General features: G+C 38.7%; 3 protein-coding genes across 6 annotated transcripts; 2 read left to right on the forward strand and 1 right to left on the reverse strand.

Annotated features, from left to right (window-relative positions):
* Positions 1 to 333: 333 nt before the first annotated feature.
* Positions 334 to 6,227, forward strand: LOC130742405 (gamma-tubulin complex component 3). 4 transcript variants are annotated; one of them, XM_057594525.1, is made up of 5 exons: positions 334 to 2,715; positions 2,886 to 3,348; positions 3,441 to 3,529; positions 4,530 to 4,576; positions 5,738 to 6,227. In XM_057594525.1, exons 1-2 carry the CDS (start codon positions 479 to 481, stop codon positions 3,178 to 3,180), a joined length of 2,532 nt encoding a protein of 843 aa, XP_057450508.1. In that variant the 5' UTR covers positions 334 to 478; the 3' UTR covers positions 3,181 to 3,348; positions 3,441 to 3,529; positions 4,530 to 4,576; positions 5,738 to 6,227. The 4 variants fall into 4 exon arrangements, with proteins under 4 accessions (XP_057450508.1, XP_057450501.1, XP_057450515.1 ...); XM_057594518.1 differs by lacking the exon at positions 4,530 to 4,576; XM_057594532.1 differs by lacking the exons at positions 4,530 to 4,576; positions 5,738 to 6,227 and having other exon boundaries at positions 2,886 to 3,352; positions 3,441 to 3,678.
* Positions 6,228 to 7,596: 1,369 nt separating this feature from the next.
* On the forward strand, positions 7,597 to 10,318 carry LOC130731986 (DNA-3-methyladenine glycosylase). The gene is made up of 6 exons (XM_057584132.1): positions 7,597 to 7,940; positions 8,110 to 8,181; positions 8,290 to 8,413; positions 9,474 to 9,544; positions 9,842 to 9,899; positions 9,992 to 10,318. The coding sequence occupies exons 1-6, from the start codon at positions 7,617 to 7,619 to the stop codon at positions 10,156 to 10,158; spliced, it is 816 nt and encodes a 271-aa protein (XP_057440115.1). The 5' UTR covers positions 7,597 to 7,616; the 3' UTR covers positions 10,159 to 10,318.
* A 371-nt stretch (positions 10,319 to 10,689) lies between these two features.
* On the reverse strand, positions 10,690 to 11,886 carry LOC130742465 (ribonucleoside-diphosphate reductase small chain-like). The gene has a single exon (XM_057594574.1). The coding sequence runs from the start codon at positions 11,820 to 11,822 to the stop codon at positions 10,830 to 10,832; it is 993 nt and encodes a 330-aa protein (XP_057450557.1). The 5' UTR covers positions 11,823 to 11,886; the 3' UTR covers positions 10,690 to 10,829.
* Between the last annotated feature and the right edge of the window lie 1,519 nt (positions 11,887 to 13,405).

Consider the following 13,405-nt stretch of genomic DNA (forward strand, 5'->3'; position numbering starts at 1 on the left):
AATAAATATATTCTGTAAACGACTTATAGTTCTTGAGGCATGTCCTGACTCGTGGTGATGACCGAAGCCGAACTCACTCAAACTATTTTAAAAATAAAAAATTATATATCTTCAATTGGATTTATGTTTCACACAAATATGCCATGCTACAAGATACTCTACTTCTGCTATCTAGTCTAGTACTCCAACATGAAAAATTCTTCCAAAATCAGTCAAAATTAGGTAGAATAAGTGCAAGCAAGAGATGTTGTTATCTGCAGTGCCATTGAGCAATTCCAAGATTACTGTTAATAGGCCTTTTTCAAAAAAGTAACGGGCCTCATTCCTTTCCGCGCCCAATCAAATTAAAAAAAACACACTCCTCTCTCACTCTCTTTCATCATCACAATCCCATCGTCAACCAAAAAAGGAAAAGAAAAAAAAAAAAAAGCAGTTAACTCGAAAAGCCTGCACAGTGCAGAAACCACGATCGATTACCATGGACGAAGAAGAAGAGCAGCAGAAGCTTCCAGATCTGGTCAAGGAACTCGTCCACCGTCTCCTCCGCCACAATCTCCCCGCCGACTCACCACCACTAAACCCTAACTCCCCGGAATTTCAAAAACCCCTCCGCTACGCCCTCCGCATCCTCTCCAGCCGCCTCAACCCCTCTCTCTCCGCCCCCGACGCCGCCGCCGTCGCCGAACAAATCAAACGCCGTCTCGCCACTCACGGCCGCTCCGCCGACGCACTCTCGTTCGCCGACTTATACTCCAAGTTCGCCGCCAGAGCCACCACTGTTAACAACAAATGGGCCCTGCTCTACCTCCTCGAGATCCTCGCAGAAGATCGCAAGGCACTGGCTCAGACCCAGTTCCATCCCTCCCTCATTCTTCCCTCCCTCCCAATCCCTCCCAACCACCACCACGAGGGACCCAACGACGGCGTTTTGCTCCTCGCTAAGGATCCAGAGAATCGCCGCGACATCGCGTTTCGCGAGTTTGTGAATTTGGTCAGGGAGGAAAATGAGGTCTCCGAGGAGGCTCTGGTGAAAGACGTGCTCTATGCCTGCCAAGGGGTTGAAGGTAAATACGTGAAATTCGATGTTGTCAACAATTGTTACGCTTTATTGGATTCGATTAGGGTCACTAGGGCCACTAGGAGCATGGTTCATAAGCTTAGTGAACTAGGAGGGTTGTTTAAGAAGGTTACTGGGTATATATGGCAGAGTATGGATCGGTTTCCGGCCGAAGATGTTGGAACAGTTGGGCAGGCTTTTTGTTCTGCTTTGCAGGATGAGCTGAGTGAGTACTATAAGCTTTTGGCGGTGCTTGAGGCTCAGTCTTCGAACCCGATTCCTTTGGTTTCTGAATCGGCGAGCTCCGGGAACTATCTTTCTCTGAGGAGATTGGCGGTTTGGCTTGCGGAGCCAATGGTGAAGATGAGGCTTATGAGTGATTTGGTTGATAAATGTAAGATTTTGCGCGGTGGGGCGATGGCTGGTGCGATTCACCTGCACGCGCAGCATGGTGATCCGTTGGTTCATGAGTTCATGAAGAGGCTGCTGCAGCGTGTTTGTTCTCCGTTGTTTGAGATGGTGAGGAGATGGGTTTTGGAAGGGGAGTTGGAAGATATCTTTGCTGAGTTTTTCATTGTTGGGCAGCCTGTGAAGGCTGAGTCCCTTTGGAGAGAAGGGTATAGGCTCCATGAGGTGATGCTTCCCTCGTTCATTCCGTCTTCGCTTGCTCAGAGGATCTTGAGGACTGGGAAGTCCATTAATTTCCTTCGTGTTTGCTGTGAGGATCGCGGCTGGGCTGATGCTGCAAATGAAGTTGCCACTGATACAGGGGCCACCGCGAGAAGGGGTGGTTTTGGTTATGGTGAGACTGATACCCTTGAGTCGTTGGTGGATGAAGCTGCTAAAAGAATTGACAAGCATCTGTTAGATGTGATTTACACGAGATACAAATTCAAAGATCACTGCCTTGCAATTAAGCGGTATTTGTTGCTCGGCCAGGGTGATTTTGTGCAATATCTGATGGATATTGTTGGGCCTGAGCTTTCCGAGCCAGCTAACACTATAAGCTCTTTCAAACTTGCGGGATTGCTGGAAACTGCAATTCGGGCATCTAATGCTCAGTATGATGATCCTGACATTTTGGATAGGCTAAGGGTCAAAATGATGCCACATGAAAGTGGAGACAGGGGCTGGGATGTGTTTTCACTTGAATATGATGCAAGTGTTCCACTAGATACTGTGTTCACAGAGTCTGTAATGGCAAAGTATCTAAGAATTTTTAATTTTCTGTGGAAGCTTAAAAGAGTGGAACATGCACTTATTGGTGCCTGGAAAACCATGAAACCAAACGGTATTACTTCTAGTTCCTATACCAGATTGCAACATGCAGTAAAGATGCAGTTAGTTTCAACATTGAGGCGCTGCCAGGTTCTTTGGGTTGAAATTAATCACTTTATTTCAAACTTGCAATACTATATTATGTTTGAAGTCTTGGAGGTATCATGGTCAGATTTGTTAAGTGAGATGGAAGTAGCCAAGGATCTTGATGATCTACTTGCAGCTCACGAGAAATATCTGCATTCAATTGTAGAGAAATCTCTCCTTGGAGAGCTTTCCCAATCCCTTTACAAGTCACTATTGGTAATATTTGACCTTATATTACGTTTTCGCAGCCATGCGGATCGGTTGTATGAAGGTATTCATGAATTGCAAGCAAGGTATTGATCTTACTTTTTCTTCTCTACGCATTCCCCTCACTCTCCTATCCCCCCCCCCCCCCCCCCCAAAATAAATACTTTGCTATGTTTGACATTTGATCCCCTACCCCTCCAGCCCCCTAAAATAAATACTTTGCTATGTTTTACATTTTACGATGTGTTTGTTTCAGAATCACAGAATCCTCCCGATCCTCTCGAGACCAGAAAAAATCACGAAAGCAGCTAAATGATGAGTCTGGGGAACAAGGATCCTGGATTGCTGATGGGAGAAAAGCCCTAACACAACGTGCTGGTGAATTTCTTCGAAATATGGAACAAGATCTGGATGCAATTGCTACGGATTACTCATCATTGCAAGAGGAATTCATTTCCCAGTTGCCTGTACAGCAGCATGTTGATCTAAAGTTTCTCTTTTTCCGTCTTGACTTCAATGAGTTTTATGGGCGGTTGAGTCCTAGCATGTAGGAGATTTGTGAATAAGACTGAGGGCGAGGTTGAAGCATTGTTTCTTCAAGAAGATAACACATTAACAAAGATTTGCAACTTCCTGACTTCCATTGTGTGTTTGCGTGGAACAAGTCTATTGGTGCTCACTTCCTTCAGACCAAACATTCTATAGGTCATTGTTTGACAGTAAGTATGGGGCCTCTTACTCTCTCTCTCTCTCTCTCCCATCCCCCTGGCAATGTTTTCTATGGAGAAAGTGACCTTCTCTTTCTCTTCAGGTGGTCATTTTTTATGGTCTGCAAGGTAGTTTGTCGCGGATGTAAAGCTATTAATATTCTGATTGGATGCAGATGTGAGTGATACACACGTAAGTATCTGATGATTTAGTTAGTGTTTTCGGATTTAGTTAGTGTTTTCGGCAACTTTTGCAAGCTGTGCTTTCAGCGATTGTTTATCTGTATCATAGATTTTGTATTGGTTGAATGAAAATGGGTGTCTGAAGATCTGGTTTCTGCATTCTCTTGTATTCTGGTTTACTATCTTTTCTCACTTGCAGAGTGCTTGAATTTTTGCCTTGTGGCAGTATAAGTAAAGCCACAGGTGAATCAAGTATCAAGATACTTGCCTTACAATCCAATATATTTTATACTTGTCTAAGGTAATGAAGGTGCTTCTTTTTTATTTTCTGTTAGCTCAGTCTCTAGAATTGAAGAGTGAAGCCTTATTTTGTTACTTTAATGGTAGGATAGCAACACATGAATAGTCGAGCTTATTAATTGGGTGATTGCTTTCACTCATTCTCAAGCACAAACAGTAGTCATATTCCAACTTGCAAAACAGCGTGTTGAAAACTTGGTTGCTTTGGTAATTTGATTTTATTTAAGAGTTTTTTATTTTAGGGATTTTATAACATCCGGTTTATTAGTATTTGTGAATGCTTAGTATATTGTAATTATCTCTCTGGCTGAAAATGTTGGAAAGGAACAAGCACATTTTGTTTTTAAGGAATATAGTGAGAAACATACTAGGGGGTTGAATTATTTTCAAAAAGATGCATGTTCAAACTCCAGTTATATCAATGTTGGCATTTGTTACATACGCACTACAGATCATTTTGTAAAGATAGGCAACTGGAACTTAGGTTGATTCAATAAATAATTGGATTACTGTCATAATTATCAATCTTTTTAGGCTAATGCTATATGTAAACAACATTGTATTGGCAAAATTTGTCATTCATATCTGCTACGATATCTATCTATATATGTTGTCTCTATTTCAGTATTCTGTTTTTTCATAAACATCATCCTTTGTACAATTGATTATGTGAATATACTAAATAATATGGTCATTGTTCAATGTTCCAGTGATAGGAATGACTGTTGAGTTGGCAATAAATGCTGCTAATATATAGGTAAACACTGAAATGCAGTCCCACAGTATTTTGGATGATATACTTTATAGTATTGAGAAAAGGTAGGTGGAGCTGTATTTTGTAATCAGAGATTCTCTTGTTGTGATACTTGTGTCACTCAGATCCTAATGTAATAGAAAAGCTTTAGTAGCATTCAACTAAAACAACCCTTCATACATCCAAACACATACTCATTGGAAGTTTGAACCTAAGGACACTTCAAATTAGTAGTCATGTCATATCATAAATGTGTTTGTTATGTATTTGTGCTAGGCATTTCATAGACGCTTAAATTTTACTCCCTCTGTTCCTATATTCCTATATATAAGTCACAAATAACTAATTCTCTTAGATTAAGAAAAGTAGTTAGTAGTAATAAATTTGTAAAGAAAATGATTTCCTTTCCTAGATTACCCTTATTTACTTTCATATGATTTTCTCTCTCCAAGTTAATACTTCTAAAGTTTATCATCTCTTTCATATTAAATATGAGGGTGAACTTGGAAAGAAATTATTTAATGCTTCATAAATATTAGAAAGTGACTTATATTTTGCAACAATTTTTTTTCAAAAAAAAGTGACTTATAATAGGGAACGGAGAGAGTATAATTTTTTGCTTTTATTTCTTGAACTTTTATACTAATTAAGATAGGAACAGAGAAGTAGTTGGATAAATGATAATTTATTATGCATACAATGACTGATTTTGGAACATTAAGTTCAATTTTTAATTGGCTTAATTGTACTTCTCTTCCCATATTTATCATGATTGTGTGATTTGACTCTTATCTTATGTTTAAAATGAGTGATTTTTGTCCCTCGAATGCTAATTTGTGCAATTAGGTACGCCTGAATTTGTCATCAATTTTAACTGAACGAATCTTAAAGGGGTAGTCTAATTTCATTTGAAGTTGCATTTCAACATACGCAACACTTTAATCTCCCAGAAACGCTAGTTATTTTCAAAATCTATATTTATAACTTAATGTCAATAAATAGTAAGCAAATAAATATAATATTGGATGTGAAAAAATAAAGTAAACTATTTCTGGGGAAAAAAATTTATTTTGCATTCTTCTGGAATTTAAAAAGTCACATGCTAACTGCTAAGGGCCTGTTTGGTATAGCGTTGAAAACACCTAACGCGCGTTGCTTTTGCAGTAACGTGGTTCACCTCTGTTCTTTACCTGTTTGGTTTCGCGTTTCTGAAAACGCATCAACGCATTTCGGCTCCAAAACGGCGTTGAACGAGAAGCGAGAAATCGGAGCGGTGGCGTTTGACGTTTGCGTTGGACCGTTGCTGGCAAGCACCAAATCACCAGATCTGTGCGGCTCTGGTTCAGATCTGTTCGCTTGCTCTGTTTCTTTGTTCATTTTCCATCTTATTTTGGTCCGTCAAGTTTTTTTCAACATCATCCGTTGGAGAGGAAGATTGGCTCACCAATTTGCAATATTCAATGCATAAAATTGGTGGGTGTCAAGAACAGAGCTTCTCCGTGGACTATAGTTCCTCTGCTACATGTTGTTGTTAGGTCGTGTTACTATTGTTTTGTGTCTTTATCCTCTGTTTTTCTATGTTTTCGTTTTTCCTCTTTGTATATGGTTAACTTTTGGGTGGCTTATCAAAATAACCAAATTGCAATATTCAAAACTGAGTTTTAGATATTTTTTCCCCTAACTAAATTGCATTATTTCTTTAAAAATTATATTTAATATCACCAAAACTTGAGTTTGATCAATATCACCCAAACAATACTCATTTTTTCATAATCACGTTTGCTACAAATCATCCAAACATAAATCACTTTTATTCAAACACAATTTTACTAAAATCACGTTGCCAAAATCACGTTAATTCAAACACCACGTTTCTAACGGGATGCCAAACAGGCACTAAGTTGTGTTTGTATTAAAGTTGCGTTAAAAGTAAAAGTTATTTCTTATTATATGATGGGGTTATGCCCCGAGAAAAACACAGCTCAAACGGCTAAGCGGTAAAATCACCTCCTACATCAATCCTAAGTAAACGGTGACAGCCCCAAATAAGGAGGGGAAAATATGAATCCAAAACAAACAAAAAAAAGCATAGTTAGCAAGCCAATTAGTGACTAAATTAAACTCCCCAGGTGCATAAGAAAAATCAATATCTCCATGAATGGACAACCCATGCCTAATATGGCTAATAACCTCCACGTAAGGATGGTTTTGGTCACAATCTGAAGAGACTAGGTGGATTGCCTCTATCGAATCACTTCCGATGATGATGTGCGAGAAATTATGATCCAAATGAGTTGGACCAACGAACGGATGGCACATACCTCTACAAGAAGAGGGTTCGAACTTCGAAGTACCTAAATTATTACAAAATCTCAAGACTCAATCTCCATTTGCATCCCCAATGACACCTTTGTATTATCAAGCTTCATTGCTCTGTCGATGTTGCACTTTACCCACCCAACACGAGGCTTCCTCCATCTCAACCAAACATACTTTAAGAGTGTCTCTGTATGAGCATTCTCCTAAGAGCGAAAGCACATTAAATCAATTTAAACAGATGGTTCCATTACTTTTTTGGATGGAAATGATGTGATTGTAATTTTAGGATTAAACCAAACACTTTCTAAGGGACTTACTTAGTTGGTTTAAAAAAAATTGATGTCTCTTTCACACTCACTCCACTCATTCTTGTGTGAAAAAGATATGGAGTGAGGTGAAATATAAGAAGAAAAAAATAAAAAAATTGGTGAACCTTTGAACAGTGTAGTCCACTCACTATTAAACACTCACAATGTGATGGTTTTTTGCCGTTATAAAAGTTCTGACAAGTTATAAACTGCAATAAAAGTTGGATCCTTGGATGTCTTTAAGTTATTTACATTGTTTAATGATGTGAAATGATTATAGTGATATAGTAATAAAAATGAGTGAATTTTATTTTTTGAAAGGAATAAAAATGAGTGAAATTGAAATGGATAAAAATGGAATATGAATGATTCAATCAATGTCTCACAACATTGCATTTGCATTTGCACATGCAACTATGCGGAATGCATTGTCTTTCACACGGACCACACTCACAAAAACCACATTCGAGCGCGACTCAACTTCCCAATCATCTTTATTTGAATCATTCTGCTTCCGTGGCAGCGCCATGGCGCCAAAGAAGCGGTTCAAGCGAGTCGCAGAACCGCTTCCACCAACCGAACCGGCGGAGAAAACACGGCGTTCCAAATCACTCAAGCTCACCGCTAAACCCCAACCACCAGTGCCCCGCGACTTCTTCCAAATCGATGCTCTGGACCTCGCTCCTCGTTTGCTCGGAAAGTTTCTCCGCCGCGACGACGTCGTTCTTCAGATTACCGAGGTACGACATTGAATGTCATGAATCTCAAATTGGAAAATCAAAAGGGGGAAAAATGGACTAGGGTAGAGGAAGAGGGTTACATTGATTAACATTTGAAATTTGTAGTTTTGTTTGGTTTGCATTTGTGATTTACTGAGGAATGAAATGAAATAGAAATACTGATTAACAGGTTGAAGCGTATAGACCTAATGATTCAGCTTGTCATGGTCGATTTGGTGTTACTCCGAGAACTGCTCCTGTTGTAAGATCATGCTCCCTTTTGTTCTCTTCACTCTTTTTGTTGAAGGTATTGATTATTATGTGAGGATTTATGGAGTGGTGTTGGTGTGTGGTTGTTCATGTTTTGCAGTTTGGGCCGGGTGGACATGCCTATGTTTATCTTTGCTATGGTCTCCACATGATGCTGAATATTGTTGCTGATAAGGGAGGAGCTGGAGCTGCTGTTTTGATTCGTTCTTGTGCTCCGATTAGTGGTAATGCTCATTAGCATAGTCATTCATAGTATACTGCAAATGAACCATTCTTGTAATTGTTGTGTTTTGGTGTTTAGCCCATCTATCGTGCCTTGCTTACCTTCTCTTTTGTAACTTAGTGCTTTTTGGTGTGTTTGAATTAGCTTATTTTACAACACAATCAGATGTTTAGCTAAGTTTCTAAAAATAGCTCATGACCTACCTATAAGCTCTTTTGACTTTTGAGCTCACTTCATTAAGTTTTTCAAATTAGTCTATGAATAAACATGCATTTCATAAGTGTTTATTGATGTAAGCTAATCAAACGCAGTTATAGTCCCTTACCTATTAATTTCAAAATCCACTAGACTGAAAAGCCAGGTGTCCTTTAGGGTTCTTTAGATGCTTATTGTGCTATAGATTCAGTTTATGGATGAATAGATAAAAGTCATAACTATATCTTCCATTTCTTGTCAATGACTTATTCTTGAAAGCCAACCTCGTTCTCTAAAGCTCCTTTTATAGTTGTGTCTTCCAATGGGTTAGACTTAGACCCTTTGCTGATCTGTTGTAGACAACGTTACCTTATATTCACATAGCAACTCCAATAGTTGCACCAAGAATTCCCTGCTCATATTTCTCTTGAAAAGGGAAATAGAAAAGAAAAAAAAATTAAGAGGTTGTTGCTTGAGTAATAATGGTTTTATAGCTTGCAAAATGATAAACCAGTTTGTAAAGCTTAGCTTATTCCGGCTGTGTACAAACTGGAATATTTGAAAACTGTTGCCCTTGAATCCAGAGTGTCATATAGTGGCTTTCCAGTGATGTGTGTGAACAAAATGTATGTTAACTACTACTCTTATGACAAAGCCAAATCAGGAAGCTGGCTGGACTAATTGGAATGTTAGGGCTCTCAGTAGAAGTTCAGCATTGGTGTTACAATAACCTATCATTATTATTTCCCCCTTGGGTCAGTGACAGTTTAATCAAATCTTTAAGTCTCTTTGTTAGCTTTCATGATAAGGAAACCTTGCATAAAATTATTTATAGAATGGTTTTATTATATCCCATAACATCACAGGCTTGGATGTCATTCAACAGCGCCGAGGCCAGAAAACTGACAAACCTATTCTTCTTACCGGTCCAGGGAAGGTTAGTTTTTTTTTCCTCCCTCCTTTTCATATGTTTTTTATGCTTTTCAGGAAATTTGCATTACCATTTGACTTATCAAATCAAAGTTATCTACATTTTAATGCATTACCAATTTATCATCAACTAGTCAATATAGGAATTTGTTCTGTTCATAAAATACAGACTAGCTCCAATGACTTGCATCAATCTTCGCAAAATTTTATTGAGAATCTGATAACTTCATTGAAAGCTGGAACTGAACTAATAAGGATCACCTTAGTTTTTTTAGATTAATCTGACTGTTCTCTCAAATTTTAGGTTGGTCAGGCACTGGGTCTTTCAACGGAATGGTCCAATCATCCTCTTTATACACCTGGTAAGCTTATAAGTTCCAGCTTCCTGAATGTTTGGCAAATGGATATTAATGCTTTAATGGTTTCACAAAAGGGAAATGTGTATCTGATGCAGGTGGTTTGGAACTCTTAGATGGTCCAGAACCAGAGAACATATTGGTCGGTCCACGTGTTGGTATCCAATACGCTTTGCCTGAGCATGTAAATGCACTGTGGAGATTTGCCATTGCTGATACCCCTTGGATCAGTGCTCCAAGAAACACTCTCAGGCCACCCTTATAGTGAAGTTGTAGCTTAAGAGACAAATGATAATTGATAATTAACGGATAAGTAAATTTCCAATGTATAGTCCTATGATAACCACATGGCGTAATACTGCATCAATCCTGCCATTTTGTTAGTGATGCCCTGTATAAAGAAAGTTTCAACTTGATTTTGACTATATTAAGATTAACCGAGCCTTCAAAAGGAGGGCAAACGTTTAGCCCTAAAGTTTAAGGTGGTTAAATCAGGATTTTACCTTGAATCAGACCACTTTCCTCCAAAACCGGTTTAGATTTTGGTTAACCAATTTCAACCCAGGTTAGGCAAGTTTTCAAACTGGTCTGGCATTTTAAAGCAAATCGGGTGTTTGGTTTGGAAAGCAAAATCTGTTTTTGAAATTGGATTTCTGAAAGCAACTCAAGTTTAACAACCAATTTTGAAACTAATCTAGTTCAAAAACCAGTTCTAAGTTCTTCAAATCTGGTTTCAAAATTGGAAAACCCAAGTTTGTCACAAATCACAATGAATCATAACATTTGGCTCAGTATATTGCTAGAAAATGAAGGCATTTTTTCATTGATCAAACATGGAACACAATGTAAATACACTGAAACCTAACCTAATAACATTAAGGTAATGTTATCATTATCAGACAACACAACATCATCATAATAAAAGAGATAAACAATTCAGAAATCCTCATCCATCTTGAACACATGAGCACCCCCACCATTCCCATTCAAGCTAGACATAACAGAAGCCTTCTGATACTCTCCAACGCGCTTCTCAAAGAAGTTAGTCTTCCCCTGCAACGAAATCATCTCCATCCAATCAAACGGATTCTGCACACCATACACCTTCCCACACCCAAGCTCACCCAACAACCGATCCGCCACAAACTCAATATACTGACTCATCAAATCCCCATTCATCCCCACCAACCGGCACGGCAGCGCGTCGCACACAAACTCCCTCTCAATCTCCACCGCATCACACACAATCCCCTTCACACGCTCCTCGCTAAGCTTCGTCCTCAGCAACGAGTACAACAAACAAGCAAAATCACAGTGAAGCCCCTCGTCACGTGAAATCAACTCGTTGGAAAACGTGAGCCCCGGCATGAGACCGCGTTTCTTCAGCCAGAAAATCGCACAGAAGCTCCCGGAGAAGAAGATCCCTTCCACGCACGCAAACGCGACGAGGCGCTCCGCGAAGGAGTCCGTCGCGTCGATCCATTTCAACGCCCAGTCCGCTTTCTTCTTGACGCAGGGGATGGTGTCGACGGCGCGGAAGAGGTTGGATTTCTCGGCGGAGTCCTTGATGTAGGTTTCCAACAGGAGGCTGTACATCTCGGAGTGGATGTTTTCGATGGCGATCTGGAACCCATAGAAGGCGCGTGCCTCGGCGGATTGGACTTCTTTCATGAACCTTCCGGCGAGATTTTCGAGGACTATCCCGTCGGAGGCGGCGAAGAAGGCGAGGACGTGGGTGATGAAGTGGCGTTCGCCGTCTGTGAGGGAGTCCCAGTGGCGGAGATCGGATGAGAGATCGACTTCTTCGGCGGTCCAGAAGGAGGCTTCGGCTTTCTTGTACATTTCCCAGATCTGTGGGTATTGGATTGGGAACATGCAGAATCGGTCTGGGTTTGGAGCGAGAAGAGGCTCTTCTGGAATTGAAGGCATTGTTAAGATTGAAGATGATGGAGTGGTTTGTGGCGGTGAGGGTTTGAAGAAGATGATGAATTTGAGAAAGGGGGTTGAGGGGTTTATATAGAGAGGGTGGAAGGAGGGAGGGATTTTGAAAATGGTGAAATTGGGAGCGGGTGATTTGAATTTTTTGGGTGTTTTCAGGAAGATTGCGGGAGAAGCTGAAATTGAAGAAAGGGATGTGGGGGTATTTTGGGGATTTTGAAGTGGTGAATTTGGTGAAAGGTTTTTTATGTGATGAATTTGCCTTGGTCATGCATTGTGAAGAGTTTTTATTTTTTTGTGAAGAGTTGACATACATGACAATGAAGTGGGGATTTTTTACCACGGATAATTATGAGATTAATCGTGTTGAGACTTCACTTTAAGTGGGTATGTAATTTTTCAATAAGCTTATTTGATTATGGTTTTAGTTTTTTGTATTTAAAACTGTTTTTAGAAACTATTTTTGAGAATAAAAGAAGAAAAAACTGTTTGAATGTGATGTTTTCAATATTAAAAAAAATTATAATTTGTGAACAAAAAACATCTTGAACTGTTATTTTTTAAAATGATAATTATTTTTTTTGGTTACAAAATGAGATCCAATTATTTTTAAAAACAAGTTGTGACAACAAATTCTTTTATTTTCAATATTAAAAATAAAATACAGAACAATGATACTTCTCCTAACAAATCTCACTTACATCCCACGTCATCTCACTTTCTAAATTAAGACATTTAAAATAATTTTTCCTAAACATGTATGAGAACGGGCATTCTACTCAAAATAACTCTCCTCCTAATATTTCCATGCAAAATGACTCGAAGCAAACATAATGTTAATGTACTTTGATTAAATAATTCAATTTCATTTTCATGATGAGAAAATTCCAAATATTCTCATTTCCCATGTTCTTTTGTTTTATTGAGCCAAAGACAGTTCTTTAGTTTTGAGAGTGAAAAATATAGAGAATGACTTTCAATTCAAAATGAGTTGATTTTTTAGCTTTAGAATATAGCTATAGACATGTCTCAAATGCCGAGCTAATTTCAAATATACTAGGAGTACATGACACCCACTTTTAACATATGCCACAGGACACCAACTTAAAGATCTTGCTATATGTTTTAAAAATTAATATTCAATACTCAGTTTAATATGACTCTTGGAGGCTTGGAGCTAACAATTATTGTGCAGACACACTATTATAAAAGGGTAGAACCCATTTTCACTACTTCTCTTTCTGCACTTTTTATCTTCTAAACATTACTACTAGTCTAGTAGTGAACTCATAAATTATCTTATGGCTGAGAGTTTGCGGCAAATTTTATCTATATCACTAAGATGGAGTATCAATAATTTTATGTGATCCAAGAAATGATGCATATTGTGGCGGTAACAAAATCATAGTATAGTTCGTGTTTAATGGTTATGCATGGTTGATGCATTTTTGGCAATTTTATAGGGGTTTAGGACTATCGGTAATTGCAATTGGTAAAAAATCAATAGCTCGCAGTTATGGCGTTTTGAGGAATTGTGGGTAATCAATTTTGGAGAGGTTCTAATAACTGTGTAT

Source organism: Lotus japonicus, chromosome 1, assembly GCF_012489685.1.
Source record: "Lotus japonicus ecotype B-129 chromosome 1, LjGifu_v1.2".
NCBI lineage: Eukaryota > Viridiplantae > Streptophyta > Magnoliopsida > Fabales > Fabaceae > Lotus > Lotus japonicus.